Source organism: Podarcis muralis, chromosome 2 (assembly GCF_964188315.1).
Source record: "Podarcis muralis chromosome 2, rPodMur119.hap1.1, whole genome shotgun sequence".
NCBI classification, from domain to species: Eukaryota; Metazoa; Chordata; class Lepidosauria; order Squamata; family Lacertidae; genus Podarcis; species Podarcis muralis.
In genome coordinates this window covers 18670202-18693282 of record NC_135656.1, presented here as the reverse complement: position 1 = coordinate 18693282, position 23081 = coordinate 18670202, and the positions used below count along the sequence as shown (strand labels likewise).

The window sequence follows — 23081 nt, the reverse complement described above, 5'->3', positions numbered from 1 at the left end:
TAAATAATTACCTGATATTCAGAAGACATCTTAAGGCAGCCCTGTTCAGGGAAGTTTTTAATATGTAATGCTGTACTGTTTTTAACACTGATTGGGAGCCGCCCAGAGTGGCTGGGGAAACTCAGCCAGATGGGCGGGGTATAAATAATAAATTATTATTATTATTATTATATAAAGGTAAAGGACCCCTGGACGGTTAAGTCCAGTCAAAGGTGACTATGGGGTCGCAGCGCTCATCTCACTTTCAGGCAAAGGGAGCCGGCGTTTGTCCACAGACAGCTTGTCGGGTCAAGTGGCCAGCAACGCCAGAAGCCAGAGCGCACGGAAACCGCGTTTACCTTTCCGCCGCAGCGGTACCTATTTATCTACTTGCACCGGCGTGTTTTTGAACTGCTAGGTTGGTAGGAGTTGGGACAGAGCAACAGGAACTCACTCCGTCGCAGGAATTTGAACAACCAACCTTCCTATAGGCAAGCACAAGAGGCTTTAGACCACAGAGGTTTAGACCACAGCGCCACCCGTATCCCTATTTTGCATAATATATTCTACTAGGCATAAGAAAAAGCACAGGCTTCTCTAAGACACTGAAGACCTATCCTATGACGGCTGTATGGTCCTGCTCAGAAAGGGTTCAGAAAGGTTGTGAGGAGCTGATAACACATTTCTAAGCCCATCCTTACTGAACTATGCAGTTTTGTCCACCTGTCAAACTGGGCTCACAGAGGTTGAGGGAAGACAAGAATCTGCCTCACATTAAAGTTAAAGGGACCCCTGACCATTAGGTCCAGTCATGACCGACTCTGGGGTTGCGGCACTCATCTCGCTCTATAGGCCGAGGGAGCCGGCGTACAGCTTCCGGGTCATGTGGCCAGCATGACTAAGCCGCTTCTGGCGAAACCAGAGCAGCACACGGAAATGCCGTTTACCTTCCCGCCGGAGCGGTACCTATTTATCTACTTGCGCTGGGGTGCTTTCGAACTGTGAGGTTGGCAGGAGCAGGGACCGAACAACGGGAGCTCACCCTGTCGTGGGGATTCGAACTGCCGACCTTCTGATTGGCAAGTCCTAGGCTCTGTGGTTTAACCCACAGCGCCACCCACGTCCCTCACATTATTGACCTCCAAAACTGCTTGGAACCCGGGAAATCATAATGCCAGATTGAGCTGTGTGGCTGTTACCTTTGGACGTTACTGTGTGGCTCTTGTCATGTGAATCGGTCAAAATAATGTTCCATAAATTGGATGATCAAGTAGAGATAGAATCTGACTTCATGAGGGACCTTATGAATTACGCTGGATGGGTTGGGTTTTGTATTTTTTTAATGCTTCAATGTTTTATTGTTTTTATCAGTTCCAGCTCACAGGGATCAGAAATGTTTTCCCCATCATCAGCATGTCTTTGTATAAATGTTTCATTCCTGTCTGTTATCCACATCGAATGTGCTCCACTGTCGCATGCAACACAACACAAACCAGCTGGTTGAGCTCCTTCTAAGCTCTGATTCCTCATGCAGCGCTTCATCCTGCTACACCACTCTGCTTCAGAGATATTTATAGAAACTTAAGCAGCATGCTCTTCCAGGCTTATGGGATGTTCAGCTGCCATGCTCCTGGAGCATTTATTGCATTCAATTAACGGTTACCCAAATTAATAGATTCAAGCTATTGGCTACGTACTTGGTACTGAACCAAACATTTAAAGGACCCCATTACCCCACAGTGAACTAAATACTCCCCCCCCCCTTTTTTGAGGGGCATGGTGTGAACTTATAATGAATCCACAGCCACCTCCAGTTCCTATGCAATATGGAGCAAAGCACAGAACCAAATAAGGTTTAGAGGATTCAGATGCAGTGCAGATCAGGAATTGAGAGATTTGGGGGAATTATGATTGTCATGACAACCAAGACACGTTCCTGTATCTAATTTTGTGCTCTGGAAAGAAACCAGTGGCAAAATAGTTCTAAACTCCTCATGACTGCCGCTCTTCCAAATACCAGAGAGCGAAAGAATGGATTGAAAATTCACAGCCAAGCAGTACAAGAGGGTTATAGTATTAGCAGGAGTGCGGTTAAGTACCAACCATTCCACTAATCCCTATTTAAATACACAACAGTTATATTAAAGCCCATTGAATGGGATCATCTGATCAGAAGCATTTCCAAGTATGTTCTCCTCCGGAGAAAGGATACCTTTGTCACCAGACAGAGGCTTTCTTGCGGAAATCTGGGTCACAACACACTAGGGTTGTGGGGTGGCTGCCTTGCTTCAATGGGCCAGGGCGGAAATGAACTTGCTGACCCTACTCCCTGGCTTTCAGTCACTAACTGTGCACAGAGCCCTATATGTTCACACCTCCCCCACTATGCATAGATGCTGAACACGTAATCTGTAGCCACGGTTATTGCAGGGCACAGATCATGCATTTAGGATGCAGGTCACATTCCAGCCAATGGAGGGAGCCTGTGGTGTAGGTGTGTGGGATACCCATGAAAGGGTTAAGACCACAGAGTAGGCTGTCCTGCCCAGCTTAGCTAGGTCACTTCATTTCACCTTGGGAGGAAAGGTTACCAAACTCTTTGTTCTCTCACACATTCCACATGCTACTAGCAAGGCAGTCTAAGCCGGATGCACCAAGTTTAGGCTGCGTGGCTTAAGCAAGCAACGTTGGTGCTTCTATACAAATAATTTTGAAACGTTTGCCATTTGGGAACCGAAGTTATACTGCCTGTTTCTTCCTGCTGCTGCTGCGTGGAAAAGCACATGAATCTGACCTTTGAGGAGTTTGTCAGGAAACCATTTTTAACTGACCAACTGTGTGCTCTCTTTCTTTGCTAAAGGAAGCACAGGTACCAGACTCAGGAAGGCAAGAAGGATGCGAGAAATGGCATCCTAAGAAGAAGCAGACAATGCAAGGCAGTAACAGCTGAAAATAACCAGGATAGTGGAGATGCCACAACACTCTGATCCCCTGGCTTCCCCATGCGCACAAGGGCCTGACACGCACACAAAGGTAAGCAGGTACATATTTTCTTCAGTGGGGCTGCCTGCATAAAACTTTCTCTCATACTGAGAGTCCTGGGTATGTGGAGAACCCTCCAGAGATATGCCACTCGTTTCAAGTTGCTACCAGGCCCTGATGAGACACAAAGTCTTTTCAAAGACGGCACTTGAAATTCTTTAAAGATCCTCCTACAGCTGCCAGTTCTCTTTCAAGTCCATTTGATTCATCTCAAGAGGCCCTGCATCTATGAAATTCATTGAGGATCAGCCCGCCTCAAAAGAAAATGATTAAGGAAACCCTTTAATTTGGGGGAGGACGAAAGAACAAATGGGGAAATAGGACTGGATCTTAATTCTTTGCAGGTTTCTTTTTTTTAAAAAAAAACCTCTCCCCAGGGGATCGTCCCTTTTCAAGTTTTGGTGAAATCTGACATTGCGTTTCAGATGGTGTGTTACCGCAAAATCTTCTCAATGTCAGCTCTGGCTTGCATCTCACGAGGGATCTTTAAAAGTAATTCGTTTGCACAGATTGTCTCACTTTCCCCACATATGCATATTTCCCCCTTAATCTCCCCCCCCCTTTTTCCCTTTGATGATGCGAGTTTTCTATTAGAACACTGAGCATATTGGACATTTTGAAGTGATGCCTTGTTATTGACTATGACAAAGGAAAGACAGGCAGGGAGGCACACATACACAACAAGCAAGCAAGCAAACAGGCAGAGACCTCAGCTTTTCTCACCCCAGCCCTGCCTCCTAGGAAGAACTTCTTCTACCGGGTCGTGGGTTCAAGCCCCACGTTGGGCAAATAGATTCCTGTGTTACAGGAGGTTGGACTAGATGATCTTTGGGATCCCTCCCAACTCTACCATTCTATTATTATATCAGGAAATGCTATCACTGCTTCTATAGGTAAAGGTAAAGGGACCCCTGACCATTAGGTCCAGTCGTAGACGACTCTGGGGTTGGGGCGCTCATCTCGCTTTATTGGCCGAGGGAGCTGGCGTACAGCTTCCAGGTCATGTGGCCAGCATGACTAAGCCGCTTCTGGCGAACCAGAGCAGCGCACGGAAACACTGTTTACCTTCCCGCCGGAGCGGTACCTATTTATCTACTTGCACTGGCATGCTTTTGAACTGCTAGGTTGGCAGGAGCTGGGACAGAGCAACGGGAGCTCACCCCATTGCGGGGATTCGAACCGCCGACCTTCTGATCGGCAAGCCCTAGGCTCTGTGGTTTAACCCACAGCGCCACCCGCATCACTGCTTCTATAGGAACAAGCAAATAAAGATGCCGAGCAGCTGAGTGATCTTTTTTCACCTAGCCTTGGAGCTGTATGCAGACAAGCATTATTAGCCCCACTAAAATGTTCAAATGTGGTTTAAAAACCACATTTCTTCCTTGTACTGTGGCCTGATCTTTGAAATCCACCAGCGATGTACATCTGGTGGTCCCTGACAGTGTTAGATTGTCCTCAACCATGAATTGTGCATTTAGTGTGGTGGTCTTGGGGTTATGGGATTCTTTACCTAGTGAAACAAAAGCTGGATGAGAGTTTTAGGCACTCATTTCGGCAAGCTTCCTCAGGAACATAATTTGCTCTTTTTGCCAAGCAAACCTGTTCTGCTCTTCGGCTTCTTCCACGTGTTTTCCTTCCATTTTGTTTAGCTACCCTTGTTTTGGTTTCGAGATCTTGTGCACTGCATAGATCAGGCATGGCCAAAGTTGGCCCTCCAGCTGTTTTGGGACTACAACTCCCATCATCCCTCGCTAACAGGACCAGTGGTCAGGGATGATGGGAATTGTAGTCCTAAAACAGCTGGAGCGCCAACTTTGGCCATCCCTGTCATAGATATATTTTACATGAGTTTTGGGTATAGCAATGATAGATTGAATAATATCCACGTTTGTGACTGCAATGCACCTTTCAATCGGGGCTGAGTTTACAACGCAGGATAATAATAATTTAATAATAATTTATTATTTATACCCCACCCATCTGGTGAAGTTAGCTGTCTCAGTTGGCAACATGGGAGGGTGTGTGTTAGATGAAGGCAGGAATTGGTGTCTGAGTGATACAGAAAGGCTTTTACAAATAAAATGTGATCGTTCAGCCCGGACACTGAGATCCAGCACTGAGGGCCTTCTGGCGGTTCCCTCATTGCGAGAAGTGAGGTTACAGGGAACCAGACAGAGGGCCTTCTCGGTAGTGGCGCCTACCCTGTGGAACGCCCTTCCTTCAGATGTGAAGGAAATAAGCAGCTATCTTCTTTTTTAAAGACATCTGAAGGCAGCCCTGTTTAGGGAAATTTTTAATATTTAATGCTGTATTGTTTTTAACACTTGATTGGAAGCCGCCCAGAGTAGCTGGGGAAACTCAGCCAGATGGGCGGAGTATAAATAATAAATTATTATTATATTATTATTATTATTATAATGATGATAATAATAATTCCAGATGAAGCAACGTAGTGTGTGCTCTCTGTGTCCACCATTTGGGCTTCACTTCAGGCAACATAATGTTTTAGACTGGCACTATTTTTAGTGAAAGGAAAAATCTGGACTCCTATAGCAATGCCTGCACTATTTGGGTGCCAAAACCCCTTGCCTACAACCAGTACTGAAGTGCATGATGAGGCACAGCTGCCCTCTCAATACTGACCCACCTAGAGGAGGGGTAAGGTGTGACAAGCCAACAGAGAGGTTGGGTCAACTAGGATATCAGGTTATGCCAAGGATCTTAAAATCACCTCGCATCTGGCAGTGAGACTCACGATATGTCATAATTCCAATTTTATTCTAGCATAGCTGTTATTGATGTGACTGGAGTGTTTAGCCCTCCGATTTCGTGTCTCCCCATGAGAAAATTGCTTTGACTATACTATCGGTATATTACAAAAAAAAACCACCACCACAATCATAGAACCCAGCAAGATATTATTCAATTAGTTTTTATCTTGGTGCTTCAAAGGAACAGACTGGAGCTGTGTTTCCAACGGTTTGGTGTTTCAAAGGAACGTGCTCCAACAGTTTGGTAACCAAAGTCCCGCTGACTGAACTGTCACGACTTAAACTTAAGAAGTTACATTTCAGCTCAGCACCTTAATTTTACAGATATGCATTGCTGTTATAATTCAGAGAGCAGTTCAGCTGGAGGCTGATTTTGCTACCTGCATGAAAGATAACACATTGGTCACTAGGGCTGGGCGATATCTGGTTTTCAACATCGTGATATATCAACAGCTAAACTTCACAGTATCACGATGTCTGAACGAAGGATGGAGCTATGGCTGGCTTCACGGTTTTCCCCACACAGTGAATTTTTTGTGGCACCTCCTCCTGCGATCCGCTGCCCCTTGCATGAGGCAGGGGAGAACTGTGCTGGCAGAGGTCACAGGGGCTGCAGGAATCGAGAAAAATCATTGGCATACACACACACAGACAAAAATGTCATGATTTGAGATACCGTATTTTTTGCTCTATAAGACTCACTTTTTCCCTCCTAAAAAGTAAGGGGAAATGTGTGTGCGTCTTATGGAGCGAATGCAGGCTGCGCAGCTATCACAGAAGCCACAACAGCAAGAAGGATTGCTGCTTTCACTGCACAGCGATCCCTCTTGCTGTTCTGGCTTCTGAGATTCAGAATATTTTTTTTTCTTGTTTTCCTCCTCCAAAAACTTGTGGTCTGGTGCGTCTTTTAGAGCGAAAAATACGGTATATTTCCAGGTCAAAAATTATGAAACTGATATCACGATATGGACTTCAGACAGGTTTGGGACGATATATCGCCCAGCCCTAGTGACCACATTTATTAAAACATGCACCTCACATGTAGATCGCATTTTTATATTGCCAGAAGCCTTTTAACCACCCCACTCCCTACTAACAGAAACATTGTTGGCCGCTGTTTTCCAGACAATGCTATTAATTGCATTCAAACAGTTGATAGTGCTACTCACTTGATGAAGTATTTGATTCCATCTGCTGTATAGGCCTCTTCCCATCCATAAGGCAGACCTAGATGGATGTCAAAGGGGGGGGGGGGACAAAATAAAAACCCATCACAAATCTCAGTCAGCCCTTTCAAGCATAACATGGATCTGCATTTCTGAAGGGACGCCTGTTATAAATATGCACTCCGATAATGAAAAGTTAGGTATAAATCAATAAATAATAAGTTATTTATTATTTATGACAATATTCATATACATTAGGTACAATATAGAGGCGATATGCATTTTAAAAAACACAACCTAAAACTAATGCAACAGTATAAAAGCATATATAAAAGGAGGGGGGAAAATTGATACAGGGAATGCATGGGCAAAAAGAGAAGTCTCTGCAAGACAAGTGAAGCAACTGATGTTTGCTGTTTCACAAATGGCAGAGAGAATGGCATTCTGCAGTACAGGGACAACAGGAGAAAGCTCCCGTTTTCAGGTGTCCCCCCCCCCCTCGATAGTCTGTATAGTGCCTGAAGTCAAATTTCCCCAGATAATCTCAGTGATCCTACAAGTCTCTGCAAGGACAGCAGGTCTGTCAGCTGACAGAGCCCCAAGAAATATGTGTGTGAGAGAGAGACAGAGAGAGAATCTATATGTATATTTGAATGATTTTCCATATATGTGTGTATGTGTCTTTTTTCAGCTGAATCTTGCTGGCGTGGCTGCCGAGACCACATAACACTGGTCTTGAAAGACCTACATTGGCTCCCAGTATGTTTCTGAGCATAATTCAAAGTGTTGGTGCTGACCTTTAAAGCCCTAAACAGCCTCAGCCCAGTATACCTGAAGGAGCCTCTCCACCCCCATCGTACAGCCCGGACACTGAGGTCCAGCTCCGGGGGCCTTCTGGCGGTTCCCTCACTGCGAGCAGCGAAGTTACAGTGAACCAGGCAGAGGGCCTTCTCGGTAGTGGTGCCCGCCCTGTGGAATGCCCTCCCATCAGATGTCAAGGAAATAAACAACTATCTGACTTTTGGAAGACATCTGAAGGCAGCCCCGTTTAGGGAAGTTTTTAATGACTGATGTTTTAATGTATTTTATTTTTTTTGTTGGAAGCTGCCCAGAGTGGCTGGGGGAACCCAGCCAGATGGGTGCGGTATAAGTAATAAATGAAATAGCACTCTCACGCATGTGTGTATACACACACACCACAATTCGTTTAATAATTGTAAACAGTGCTATTTTTCTAGAAAAAGAGGTGCTGGAACTCATCACAAACTCCTCCCTCATTCTCTTAAAATGGCAATGGCGCCCACCTGAGAGGTGCCAGAACTAGGTTCCGGCAAGTTCTGGCTCAAAAGAAAGAAAGAAAGAAAGAAAGAAAGAAAGAAAGAAAGAAAGAAAGAAAGAAAAAAGCCCTGATTGTAAACCTGTTTTTTTATGCTTTAGTAAAGTGTCCTTCAAAATAATTGCATTCAGCAGCCATAAGCACTGTACTGTCAATGAAGTACTTGATTCGATCCCAGAAGCTGTCAATACACAGCCAGAAGCGTGAATTCTGAGAACTGTCTGATTATTAAACAGCCAGGTGTCACCATATATAATGGTGTCATCTAAAATGAGTGGCAAACTGTCACCCCCCCCCCCCAATAATTACAAATCAGACACTTGCTTCTTTGGTAGCTGCCTCTCCAGCCATGACAATATTATCGCGGACTTCTCTTGAAGAATCAAAGATTACCTTTTCCAAAGGTCTCAGGAAAAGGTAAGTTTAGGAGCAGTGCTGGGGAACCTGTGGGCCTTCCAGATGTTGTTGGGACTCCTTTTTAAATTTATTTGGTTTTTCAAATTAAAAATTTACAGTCATGTATCCAACTTACGACATAAAGACAAGATTCCAAGGAATCGCTCAGACTTTCCTCCTTTGGCAATCACTCATAGCCAAGTAAGATTGTCTTCCATAAACGCGGTTTAAAATATGAGTCTGTAAGTGACTGTGGAGGCCAATTCTGGATCCACACATGCTTCCACAGTGGAGACATTGGTTTCCGGGTGGGAGTTGATCACGGTGAGGGTTGGCCAAGCGTTCCTTCCTCTTAGCGCGTTTCTCCCTTGCGTCCTGAGTCTGAGTGTCTTCAAAGCCCATGACACATTTGGTAAAGACTGTTCTCCAATTGGAGGTCCTATTGTTCATCATTTCCTCCTGCATCTTTTGTGATAATCCAAAATCTTTTACCTCTCCACTGTGTCCAAAATTCACCAATAAACTACAAGTGTTATTCCAAACCTACCGGAAGAATCAGAGATCAGGAAGACCAAAATTTTAATAAGGAATGGGGAAAATGTATACTTTATCTGGGCACCACAGTTCAAGAAGGACACTGATGAACTGGAACGTGTCCAGAGGAGGGCAACCAAAATGGTCAAAGGCCTGGAAACGATGCCTTATGAGGAACGGCTAAGGGAGCTGGGCATGTTTAGCCTGGAGAAGAGGAGGTTAAGGGGTGATATGATAGCCACGTTCAAATATATAAAAGGATGTCATATAGAGGAGGGAGAAAGGTTGTTTTCTGCTCCAGAGAAGCGGACACGGAGCAATGGATCCAAACTACAAGAAAGAAGATTCCACCTAAACATTAGGAAGAACTTCCTGACAGTAAGAGCTGTTCAACAGTGGAATTTGCAGCCAAGGAGTGTGGTGGAGTCTCCTTCTTTGGAGGTCTTTAAGCAGAGGCTTGACAACCATATGTCAGGAGTGCTCTGATGGTGTTTCCTGCTTGGCAGGGGGTTGGACTTGATGGCCCTTGTGGTCTATTCCAACTCTATGATTCTATCTTAAAAACCATTGTAAAAAGCTAAAACCATTAGTAGGATTGGAATAACACTTGTCGTTTAATGGTGAATTTTGGACACAGTGGAGATGTAAAAGATTTGGATTATCAGGAAAGATGCGGGGAAAATGATTAAAAATACGACCTACAAAGGGAAGGAGGGAAGTCCAAGAGATTCCTTGGAATCTTGTTTTTATGTTGTGTGCTGGATATGTGATTGTAAAACTTTAATCTGAAAAACCAAATAAATAAATTTATATAAAAAAGAAGATGGCAGGCAAACGGGGAGCAAGGAGGAGGAGGAGCAGGCCTGGGGGGGGGGCTTGTTTTGGCCCCCTTCCTGGGGTGTGGGCCCCAGCAGGTATCTGACGCCAGCTTCGAGTGCCAATCCTGCTCCCAAGGCGAAAGAGTTGGAAACGCAAATTGCAGGCTTGCTCTACAGACAGCATCTAATTTTCTCCTGCACCGAGCGCGAATTTCCTCGTGAAGCGAGGGAAATGTTTCATCGCGCAGTTCATGAGCGTACATATTTCAGCTGGTGTACACAAACCCAGACCTTGACTCCTTACGAGCTTGCTATTCATTTGACAAAGGGCTGCATTTACAGACTGGAATGCTGGCAACTTATACAAAGCCTGTTGATGGAAAACAACCCTCTTTCCCCCTCCGCTTTGCTTTCAGCCGACTCTCGGAAAGGGGCCCTGAAAGCTTCTGCAGGCTTTTTGTGCGCCGCAGACTGTTTCCAAAGCGCACAAAGCCACGGAGTTACAAGTGCACAGCTTAATTTGTAGCTTTGTGCCCCAAGTGCCAATTTGAAAAGAAATTCCTCCGTGATAATATTCCAGCCTTGATTGAATTTCTGTCTGGAGAAAGGAGCTTGGTTTCAACTGGGCGATTGACGCAGGCTATAAATAACCAAGCAATGCAAGCATTTCCAGGGAAAGTTAGCTAAGTGAGAAAGCAAATAGTTGCTTAGGATGAAATGCGGGAGTGACCAAGCTAATGTATTTTCACTTGTTTGTGCAAGTGACGTGCCCGTTGTCGTGACACAACAACAGACCCAACAGAGATCTCTACCTCCCCATCAGAAAGAAAATAGCCAAGTAGAAGCAAGACAAGCCACAGATCCATCAGGCTCTCTCTCTTTAAAATAAAAAAGTGTGGCAACCAGTCCACTTCAGTGTCAAGGGCCACCTTCTCTCAGCGTTCGAAATTTGACAGGAGTGTTTTGCACCTGGCTATCGGCTGCTTGCAAGCGAGCGAAGATGCCTTGGCGCCAGGGTGACACCTGATGTCTCCACCATTTGGAGGCGCATGCCTGGGGACGCTCGGATCCTGACTGTTTTCGCACACAAGCAACACATCCTGTAGAATTCTATCCGTGATATTTTATCTGCACAATCAGAATGAATTTCAGGAACCAAAAACGTGACTTTCGAGCCGTCTGCCCCAAATATGGCAGCTAGGAAATTCCATTTTGGCAACTGTTAAGAAGGGTTTAAGGGGCCATTTGGTGCTTAGCTTATATATTTTGAGTTTCTAGCACTGCTTTCTCGTTTCCACGCCACCTCTACGAGACTTAGCACTGCACTTTGTGTGGGAGCCAGCGTGGTGTAGTGGTTAAGAGCGGTGGACTCGTAATCTGGTGAACTGGGTTCGCTTCCCCGCTCCTCCACATGCAGCTGCTGGGTGTCCCTGGGCCAGTCACACTTCCCTGAAGTCTCTCATCCTCACTCACCTCACAGAGTGTTTGTTGTGGGGGAGGAAGGGAAAGGAGATTGTTAGCTGCTTTGAGACTCCTTAAGGGGAGTTAAAGGCAGGATATTAAGTCCAAACTCTTCTTCTTCTTCAAGCTGGGGAGAGTTCAGAGCGCTTGTGAAGTGCTGCGGACATGGCAAGATTCCTCCTCCCTTGCCAGCAGCACACAGTGGCTGAATGGACTTCATTCACCGTGTTAGGCTGCAGCAATACATTGCAGGGAGTTGGACTAGATGACCACTGGGTCCCTTCCAACTCTACAATTCTATGATTTTATGAGAAGTTCCACAGGTTATACCACTCTGCTTGGCCTACTGCTCCTCTGATGTTTAGAGTTGTATTTCTCCAGCAGGAAATAAAGATGAAAAGCCCATTAAACAGCGGTTCTCAACCTGTGGGTCCCCAGATGTTGTTGGACTACAACTCCCATCATCCCTGAGCTCTGGCCTTGCTAGCTAGGGGTGATGGGAGTTGTAGTCCAACAACATCTGGGGACCCACAGGTTGAGAACTGCTGCCATAATACTATACTGACTTGGAAAACGCACCCCACATGACATCATTCCATACTATTTCAATAGCAATCCATACATCCTGTGCCTGTTTTGCACTCCTTTCAAGGCTGTAAGCATCCTACTCTGCTTACACAATGCTGCCTTGGTACTCCTGCCTGGCCTTCCTTCACCCTGTTCATAAATGCACACCCCTCGCTTAGGACCGCAACACGAAGCGGTGACTTGCGTGCCTGAGTTATGTGGCAGGCCAAGCGCTGAAGATGGTGTTTTCATTTCCCTGCAAACGCAGCGCTCTTCGACAGAGGCGATTCAGACATTTAGCTTGGACCTGCCAAGTAAATAAGTGATGACAGATGGAACGATACAGAAGCACACGTCAGCCTACCCAGACTCTTCCTGCTTTTTCCGCACTGTTCCACTCTGAATTGGCAACTTGATGACCAAATTCAGCACCATTTCCTACTATAGTGGTACCTCGGGTTACGGACGCTTTGGGTTATGAATGCTTTGGGTTACGAACTCTGCAAATCCGGAGGTAGGTGCTCCGGGTTGTGAACTTTGCCCTGGGATACGAATGTAATCCACTTCTGGGGCTGCGGGAAGCCTATGTAGGGAATGTGCGCCTTGGGTTAAGAACGCTTTGGGCAGCTTTCCACTCCAATGGACCCTTCAGTGAAAGCAGTGAATGTCCCATGTGAGTATCTGGAGGTGGTTGGTGGTGGATGGCAGGGAACAGATTGAGGTTGAATCTCGACAAGACAGAAGTACTGTTTCTGGGGGATGGGAAAGTGTGGGGGACTCCCTGTTCCTGAATGCAGTAACTATGATCCTGAGGGACCAGGTGCACAACCTGGGGGTCATTTGGGACTTGCAGCTGTCCATGGAGGTTCAGGTCAATTCTGTGTCCAGGGCAGCTGTCTGCCAGCTTCATCTGGTACAGTGCCTGAAGCCCAGCCTGCTCTGGTTATCTCCCGCTTGGATGACTGCAACACGCTCTATGTGGGGCTACCTTTGGAGGAGACTTGGAAACTACAACTAATCCAGAACGCGGCAGCTAAACTGGGGGAAGAAGGAAATTTTAAGATGGATTCTCTCTTCAAGCAGAGGACTAAGGAGGCCGAGTATTGGGAGTGCGTCCCTGTAACATGCCCTAGAATCAACTTCACGGAACATGGCAGATGGCTCAGGCAGATGCTTAGTTATGGGAAGTGCTTCCTGAAGGCAGAAAGCTTGAGGACCACAGACTCAGGAGCAAGATTTGACATTTCCCCAGAAGTACCGTATTTTTCGCCCTATAGGGCGCACCGGCCCATAGGGCGCACTTAATTTTTTTGGGGGGGGGGGGGGGATAACGAAGAAAAAAAATTATTCCCCCCCTCGAGCTTGCCGGGGTCTGGGAGCGACGGTGAGGTTGCATTCAACCTCGCCATCGCTCCCAGATCTTGCGGAGCTGGGGGTGGGGGAAGCCCGAGCTTCCCCCAACCCCAGCCCCCAGAACAGGTCCGGAGTGACGGCGAGGTTGCACTCAACCTCGCCATCGCTCCTGGAGCTTGCGGGGCTGGGGAAGCCCGAACTTCCCCCGACCCCAACCCCCAGAACGGGTCCGGGAACGATGGCGAGGTTGCACTCAACCTCGCCATCGCTCCCGGAGCTTGCTGCTATCCGAAGCCCGGGGAGCGCGGCGCTGTAGCCCACTGCACACCCCGGGCTTAGGGCAGCTATCCGCAAGCCTGCGGCGCCTGGCAGGAACTCCGGTGGGAACTTGCGGATAGCTTCCTGAAGCCTGGAGAGCGAGAGGGGTCGGTGCGCACCGATCCCTCTCGCTCTCCAGCAAAAGCCTGCATTCGCCCCATAGGACGCACACACATTTCCCCTTCATTTTTGGAGGGGGGAAAATGCGTCCTATAGGGCGAAAAATACGGTAAGTGCATCCATTAGGTCTCGGTGAATACAGCAACAATGTATGCACAGATTCTCCAGTTCCCGTTCCTGCTACAGTGACATGGAAGGTCCTCATTTCAGCACAACTAACGCCTTCCAGTACAGCAGGAAATGGAGGAATGCAAGCAACCGACATAGGAAGAATCCTGGCCTCCTTTCATGCTTAAGAGCTCGACTCAATGGGAACTGACAACAGCTCCGCACGGCTGGTACAAAGGAAGGGTTGGGCTGATCTCTCTTCTTGCTCTCCCTCCATGGAAACGTGAAAGCCAGCAGGTCTTCAGCTTCATTTCCCGCCGAGCGGTGCTAATATCCACAATCTGCGAAGGGAGAAGAGCCCTAGAAATACGAAACTCCAGGGCTCCCTCCCTCCGTCCTTCCCCTACTAGTACTTGTCTTCCACTGAAGTGTGTGAATGCGCCAGATGCCAACTTTCCACTCCAGGAAGCAGAGCTGGTGTTCCATTCTCCCGCCCCAGCTGTGTTATTCTGGGATACGACTCCTCTTTGACACCCACATGGAAGACCTGTGACTTGGAGGCGTACGCTTTCCTTCCATTTCCCCACTTGCCTCTATGCCTGCTCATTGCGGATCATTTATAGGAGGAGATGCTGTCTGCTGGAAAACCATCCCTTTTGTTCCTTCCTGGCTTGTCACTATTGATTCCATTGCTCTTGGCTGCCTGTTGACTTTCTCGGTTGCATTCCTCCTTTAATAAAGTGGGTCAGAGCTTGGCACTGAGAAAGTGCGTTTTCTGGGCCTGGTGAGAGACTCTTTAACCCGCCCCCCACCCACAGCATATAGACCACATGTCACGCAAACGTCTGTCCATTATGGATTTCTTAAGAGCTTGCATTTATGAGACAGGGGGTTGTATGAGATAAATTGCACAACCCTATAGATGTCTACTCTAAAGTGAGTTCCTCCCCAGCTTACTCCCAGGTGAGTGGGCACAGGATTGCAGCTACAGTTACAAATATTTCACAAAAGGAAAAGGGGGGTGCTTAATTAAAACAGTAACTGCCAATTCCTTTGTGAACGGTATTTATTTGGATTAATTGCTCTTCCGATCCCAAAGGGAGCTATGATTCAGTGACAGAGCATTTGATTTGCACACAGAATGGGGTCAATCTCCAATTTAGGGGTAACAGGGGATACAAATGGCCTCTGGACTAAGGGGGTAAAGCAGGCATCCCCAACCTGCGGCCCTCCCATGATTCCTAGCTAACAGGACCAGTAGTCAGGGATAATGGGAATTGTAGTCCAAAACATCTGGAGGGCTGAAGGTTGGGGATGCCTGAGGTAAAGGAACACATAGCACGATGGTATCAGATCATATGCTGCACTCTATTGCACATCACTGAAGAATGCTGAAAGAAAACACAGATCACTAGCAGCAGATCACCACACCAGACGTTATGTATGACACTCACGTGCTTAGTTTTGGATTACTGCGACATCTGGCTTTCAGTTTGTCGGCAGACAGTTTTTCCAGATTATGTGGCCAGCATGAGTGAGCTGCTTCTGAAGAAACCAGAGCAGCACACAAAAATGGTTGTTACCTTCCCGCCGGAGCGGTACCTATTTATCTACTTGCACTGGTATGCTTTTGAACTGCTAGGTTGGCAGGAGCAGGAACCAAGCAACGGGAGCTCACCCCGTCATGGGGATTCGAACCGCTGACCTTCTGGTCGGCAAGCCCAAGAGGCTCAGTGGTTTAGACCACAGTGTCACTCGGGATAATGGGAATTGTAGTCCCCCACAAAACAGTCCGAGACCTAAGTTTGGGAAACCCTTGAGGTTAAAGTTCTTTGTTTGCACCAAGAAATCCCGTGGTGATTTTAACTTCAGGCAACTGTTTTTGGTAGCAATTAAAGCAAGGCTTTACAAGGTTTCAGTAACCCGGTTTGAAAATCACCATGGGTGCTGGGATATCAAGAATCCTGTTCCACACTTTTCGCAAAAGTGGGCAGCCATTATCTATCTCACAGAAGACATTCTGACCTGTTCCTTTTGTGCAATTCTCACCAAATAACAGCCTTACCTAAGGCATTGATTTGTTTTTGCAGACACTCATTAGCGTTGCTTTTTGTTTCCTCAAAGAAAGATTCACACAACTGCTGCTTGAATAAATCCAAGGAAGGACTTTTGAATCTACAGTCATACCTTGGAAATCGAATGGAATCCATTCCGGAAGTCTATTTGACTTCCATAATGTTCAGAAACCAAAGCGCGGCTTCTGATTGGCTGCAGGAAGCTCCTGCAGCCAATCGGAAGCTGCGGAAGCCCCGCCAGATGTTCAGCTTCCAAAAATAGTTCGTAAACCGGAACAGTGACTTCCGAATTTGCAGCGTTTGGGAGCCAAAATGCTCAAGAACTAAGCTGTTTGAAAACCAAAATACGTCTGCACTGGTCCTCAAATTTGGCTGGAGAAACTCTAGAGGAAGAAGATCTTGTTGGCACAAGGAACAGAGCCCTTTTCTGATGTAGCTAGAGACTCTTGGTGTCTTCCTGAGCAAGAACTGCAAGTGACCTTGTTGACTTCAGATCAACCACCCAACCCTGTTTTTTTGGGGGGGGGGGATGGTTATTAGTGTATCCACAGATGGCTGCTCTACACTGATAGGGAAATGTGGGAAAACCTTTTGTGATCTTATAGAGCAGTTTATGCTGGACAGACTGAATAGCCTACACTGGTTTTACAGCAAGGAGACTGGGTTTTGAACGGATATTTTTTTCCACTCTTAAGTTCATTTCTCCACAATCCCACATCAGTTTGCAATCTATATATTTTTTCAAACACCCCATGAAAATTCAGCCGCGTGCTGGTGTGAATTTTTCCTAACCTCATATATTTGGATGCCATCTGGCCTAACATGTTTAACAAAGCAATTTCCCCCTAATGTAACAACCTTTTGTATAATTTCCACTAACACATGCATTTCAGTCTACACTTTACCCTAGTAAATGAATTTTTGCACACATTATTTGGTTGGATAGATGCACTGCAAAATTCGGAGAAGCGTCAATTTCAAAGGATGGCCGTGTTTTGATTTGCATATGGTTTTCAAAAGGGTGAGTTGGGCAGGTTTGCCTATAAAAACAAGCTGAACCAAATTCCTCCCCTACCCGCAGTTGCAAGTCATACAAAACCCCAGGTACTTCACACCAAGAGCAACTCACCATTACAAGATATGGGGAAAAGATTCAAGGTCCAAGTTTGAGAAACAAAACGTGTGCCTGCAAGTTTGCGTGCCTCTCCGTTTTTTAAAAGATGCTTCTAGCTCTCTCTCTCTCCGCCTAAACAAATATGTATTCTCATCTTAATAAGGCTCTGCTAAAGGGACATTCCATTCTCTTTTGTCTGCATTGCAAATTCCATTTTAAGCAGTGGATTGACTTCTTTGTTGCTGCTGCTGGGTTGGAGAAGATGGCGCGTCACAAATGGAGGCATCAAGGACACCAGGTCTGAGTGTTTGATGTTGTCGCCCCAAACACCCACATCTCCACAGGCTTTATGTTTCAAGACAGCATTGAGGGACAGGAAAAGCCTTATGCTCAACCACGTTTTGTGGCTAACATGCATTCTCAAAGCCATATCAGCTCAAGGAGAAAGAACATGAATGCACATTAGTTAACAGTTTCCCCCTTGAATATTCTCAGACTCATTTGCCCTTAGCCTTGCAATGTACAGAAGTATTGCTAATGAGGAACTGTGACTGAGAGGAGCATAAATGTGCTTCAAAAATGTGTATAAATATTGTCCCTTTAACTTACTGTCCTGAATATTAACAGGGAGGCGTTTGTCTTCCAAGAAAATCACCGGCACCATAAACAAGATAAAATAAAATACTGAATAGAAAGGCAGCGTGTCCCAGTCAAACAGTAGCCTTTCACAATTTAAAACCAGAGCATCCATCATAGATCTGGACAGTTATTCAAATCAAAAGTGGAGGAAAAACCCAGCTGTGACAATTTTGTAATCTAGGCAGGAGTTTAAAATTGAAAGAAATGAGAACACCCCGAACCGAGCAATAAATCGTTTTTTCTTGCTCTACGGACGGCACTCACAAACAACTGATTGTACTCAACTGTTGCATTCAACAAGCTGAAACCAACGACGTTTGTATCATGTACTTAAAGCTAAGTATGTAAAAAAGCACTCCTGAGTACACATTTACATGAAGAGAACGTAATTTAAATTAAAGACCATTTTTTCCTTATTCCCAGCTCTTTGCCCGCTTGACTAGGTTGGCAGGAGCAGGGACCGAGCAACGGAAGCTCACCCCGTCGTGGGGATTCAAACTGCCGACCTTCTGATTGGCAAGCCCTAGGCTCTGTAGTTTAACCCACAGCGCTACCCGCGTCCCTTAGGACCTGGTAGATCAGGGTTCAAATCCTCACTTAGACATGAAGCTCACTGGGTGACCTTGGGAGTTGTAGTGTAAAACATCTGGAGGGAACCGGGATGGGAAAGTCTGTTCTACCTCCTATTTTCTTGGATGGAAGAAAAATCAGACACACACAGAGAGAGAACATCCATAGTTCAACTTGAATCAGAATTCACAGTGTCAGGGACCAGGCAGAAGAGGAATGGTGGAGACCACCTCCCCAGCCTGACCCTTCCAGAGAAGAAGAGGACAGTTCAGAATGACAACAGGGGTTTGAGGGAGATCACAGCTCAGAGGCAGATGAGGGGAAAAGCTGGGAAATAATGGGAGAGGAGGAGGAAGAAGAGGAACCACCAGGACAACAACAGCTGATGGACATAGTGTCTTTAGAAAGCATTCCAGACCCCCACTCCCAGAACCCAGAGAGCACTGAAAGTAGGAGAGCAGAGAGCTCAGAGGCAGAAGGCACTTCTCAGCACCCTTAGTGATGACGCATGAAGGAAGAGAGGGAAGGGGTGGAGACTCACTCGAGGCAATGTCATTATTCCAAGAGGTTGCACTTCCAAGCCTCTCTGTGAATATTGAATAAAAAGCTATTGGTAAGAACTTTCCTTGTCTTATCCGTTCCTGGCAACCTGACACACAGGGGCTTAGAACCACCAAACTTATTTTTAATGCCAGAGCTCAGATGTGGGATTTGTTGAGCATCTTGGAGCACATTCACAGTGTCCTCTCTGGGTTATGCGAGTAATCTGAACCAGCCCACACACAAACAACAGTTCACAAGACAGAGGATGCTGCATCTCAACAGGACTGCAGCTCAGTACCTCTCATTTTAGCTATCAGCCACTAGGGACAACTCTGAGCTTTCTGGGTTAGCGGAGTTTGTAACCTGAAGCGTATGTAACCCAAGGTACCACCCTTCCTTTTCAAATTAGACAAGGGCCAACCAAACCGGTATGTTAGCGCCTGTTGAAAACTTTTTTTATTTAGGCAAGCCTTCCTGGGGGGAAGCCATGCTTCTTGTCAATTTCTGGGATTCAAATATACATTTTATACATATACAGTGGTACCTCGGGTTACATACGCTTCAGGTTACATACGCTTCAGGTTACAAACTCCACTAACCCAGAAATAGTGCTTTGCTTCGGGATGAGAACAGAAATCGTGCTCTGGCGGTGCGGCAACAGCAGGAGGCCCCATTAGCTAAAGTGGTGCTTCAGGTTAACAATAGTTTCAGGTTTAGAACGGAGCTCCGGAACGAATTAAGTACTTAACCCGAGTTACCACTGTGTGTGTGTGTGTAAATCTCCATGTACCATGTATAAGACTAGGTTTTTTCTATAAAAAATAATGTCAAAAATTAGGGGGTGCCTTATACACAGGGCCGTCTCCCCCCATTTTCTTAAATCTGAGTTCCCCATGGGGGCATCTTATAGAAGGAGAAATTTGTGTGTGTGTGTGCGTGAGAGTTGTTTTTTTTTATGAAGTGATCAAGAATTTTTTCAAATAAAGAAAGAATGAAGTGTGCCCCTCAGACAGGTTGAGTGGGTGGGTGTCAGGAGACCCCCCCCCCAAAAAAACAGTGTAGTGCCAAAAAATTTTAATCTTAATCTTAAAACTTTTTTATGAATGGCTAATATCCGTCCTTGTGAGTTGTGAACTGTGTTATACTACTTGTGGTTTGTATGAGTCCGCTGTTTTATTTGATTTGTTTTGTTGTGTTGTGCTTCATGATGGGCGTAATAGCCGAATAAACATTTGTTGTTGTTGTTGTCAGCTCTATGGGGGAGTGGGCAGATTGTTCTATCAGGCAAGCAGAAATGTAATCCATTCCGGAAGACTGTTCAGCTTCCGAAACATTCGAAACTGAGGCGCAAAGGGTGGTCTGCAATTGCAATGACGAAAACTGGGGGGGGGGGGGACTCAGCGGAATCCATTTGACATCCGAGGCACATTAAAAAACGGAAGCAATTACTTCCGGGTTTTTAGCGCTTGGGTTCTGAAAAGTTCAGGTTCCGAGATGCTAAAAAACTGAGGTTCCACTGTAGATCTCATTTGTACGACACTGAATTTCTCCCTACATTCTCAGGCTGGTGCGCTCTCTCTCTCTCTCTCTCTCTCTCTCTCTCTCTCTCTCTCTCTCTCTAAAAAACAAAAATGAGGAACACATCAAAATTTTGATTGGCACCTTTCACTTTGGAATTCATCTACTTCTTTTGCTTAGTGGAGTAACTTTCCTTTGTAACTTATTATACCATCCGCCCACCTCTGCCATTGTCGTTTTCTATTGCTCACTGACGCATATGATTTTAAAATACAAGTTCATATGCATTTATTGTTAACAAATCCAATAGTGTCATCTAAATTTAGAATGAGGCATACACTGGCTATATTTTGCAGCAGTTACAAGGCTGAACCACAGACAAAAATATCTCCGGGTATAGGGCGGTATATAAATTCAATAAATGAATGAATAAATGAATGAATATCTTGACGATGACTAAACAACAACATTTCATGCTCCAGTAACCAATGAAGGAGTAAATACACAGAGACATTCTTCTTGCCCCTGAAGCCAAGTACTCTTCCTAGCACTGATGGTCTTTGGAGAATTCTCCACCCCCATCGTTCAGCCCGGACACTGAGATCTAGCGCCAAGGGCCTTCTGGCGCTTCCCTCACTGGGAGAAGTGAGGTTACAGGGAACCAGACAGAGGGCCTTCTCGGTAGTGGCACCCGCCCTGTGGAATGCCCTCCCATCAGATGTCAAGGAAATAAACAACTATCCTTCTTTTAAAAGACATCTGAAGGCAGTCCTGTTTAGGGAAGTTTTTAATATTTAATGCTGTATTGTTTTTAATACTCGATTGGGAGCTGCCCAGAGTGACTGGGGAAACTCAGCCAGATGGGCGGGGTATAAATAATAAATTTATTATTATTATTATTATTATTATTATTATTATTATTATTATTATTATTTGGAGTCCAATGACATCAGGAGAGCTGCAGGCTTCCCAGTTCTGCACTAGACATTTATGCATAAGTTTTAGACCTCTGAAGCCTTTTCTGGTACATACGCTTCCATTATGCCTTTTAGTGAAGGCTGTCCACTTACAAATGTAGACTTTAAAATGTAGATTATCTTCTAGAAGAAAGGCTGCCAGGACATGCTCAGGGAATTCTTCCCAGGAATTGGGCGAATCTGGTAATTTCAGCTTCACATTTTCCCAATCTTCTATCCGTTCTCCACATTTCCACACCAGTTTGTAATAAATCCTCATGAAAATTCATCAGCATTCTAGTAAGAAATTCTCCCAATAGGCACATTCTTACAAAGGAATTCCCCCTAAAAGTGCTCTTTTGTATACTATCGAAGCTAATATATTCATTTCAATGTATACTTTACCTAGTATATGCAGTTTTGTAGCGGACTGGAGCACTGCATTACAAAATGCAGGAAAGTGCAAATTTCAATGGATGACTACGTTTTGGTTCAAATACAGTTTTGCAAAGTGTGAATCAGATAGGTTAGCCTTTGGAGGAACTGAATTTCTTCCCCACCACTAATTCTTGCTCATAAAAGCTGGGAGATAACCGCTAAGAGTTATTTTGAGAAATTCCTATTTGGTCTGAGCACAATTTAAAGGGCAGGAGATTACCAGAACATTAATGTTTAAACCAGCAAGCTTTACTTATTTAGTAGATGCCCTTTTCCAAAGACTGCATGCTGAAAATTAACAGGGGGGAAATCACATACAACTTCCTTGCTTGCCAACGCAACCCATGCACGAGTTAACAAACTTATCAAAGGCCAGTGTAAGTAAGCTTCAGCCATCAGCTGAAGCTCCCCAAGCAGGAATTCTTAAAAACAAACAAACAAACAAACAAACAAACAAACAAACAAACAAACAAACAGGATCAATTTAGTATTTTGTGCAGTTCTGCCTTTATTTCTAAAGGGTTCTTAAAACACCACCTGAAAAGTCAATAAAAATTTAAAATGTAAATTAAATTAACACCACCACCACCTGAAACATATTATTTCATCAAGCAGCTTTGGTGTGAACCTCTCTGCAAAGTGAAGGACCTAATGCAATGCGAGATACTGGGGAGCTTAACCAGGGTCAGTTTTGTGAAACACTTCCTGCTCGATTCCCCAGCGTGGCTTTTGTGGGAGTAGCACCACCTTGTCTTATTCCCATTTGTAAAAGCCTGAGTTTTCCCATTTGTAAAAGCCTATTCCCATTTGTAAAAGCCTGAGTTTTCTCACTGCCTAGGAACACCAAAGCTATTCCCATTTGTAAAAGCCTGAGTTTTCTCACTGCCTAGGAACACCAAAGCTATACAGAGGTACTTGTCCGGGCACAATTCGAAGTGTTGGTGCTGACCTTTAAAGCCCTATATGGCCTCAGCCCTGTATACCTGAAGGAACGTCTCCACCCCTGACACTGAGGTTCAGCCCTGACACTGAGGTCCAGCTCCGAGGGCCTTCTGGTGGTTCCCTCACTGGGAGAAGTGAGGTTACAGGGAACCAGGCAGAGGGCCTTCTCGGTATTGGCGCCCGCCCTGTGGAACGCCCTCCCACCAGATGTCAAGGAAATAAACAACTATCTGACTTTTAGAAGACATCTGAAAGCAACCCTGTTTAGGGAAGCTTTTAATGTTTAATGTATTACAGTATTTTAATATTTTTTTGGA

The 23081-nt window shown here is 45.5% G+C and overlaps 1 protein-coding gene across 5 annotated transcripts in view; it reads right to left on the bottom strand.

Annotated features, from left to right (window-relative positions):
* STXBP4 (syntaxin binding protein 4) overlaps nucleotides 1–23081 on the bottom strand; it is a 147898-nt gene that overhangs the window by 26044 nt on the left and 98773 nt on the right. For 4 of the 5 annotated variants that reach the window (XM_077923953.1, XM_077923955.1, XM_077923957.1 and 1 more), the window contains one exon: nucleotides 6962–7019. The exons of the other annotated variant lie outside the window; for it this stretch is intronic. In XM_077923953.1, the coding sequence (XP_077780079.1) occupies nucleotides 6962–7019 (58 nt within the window). The remainder of the gene's footprint in view (nucleotides 1–6961; nucleotides 7020–23081) is intronic. 5 annotated transcript variants of the gene reach the window in all.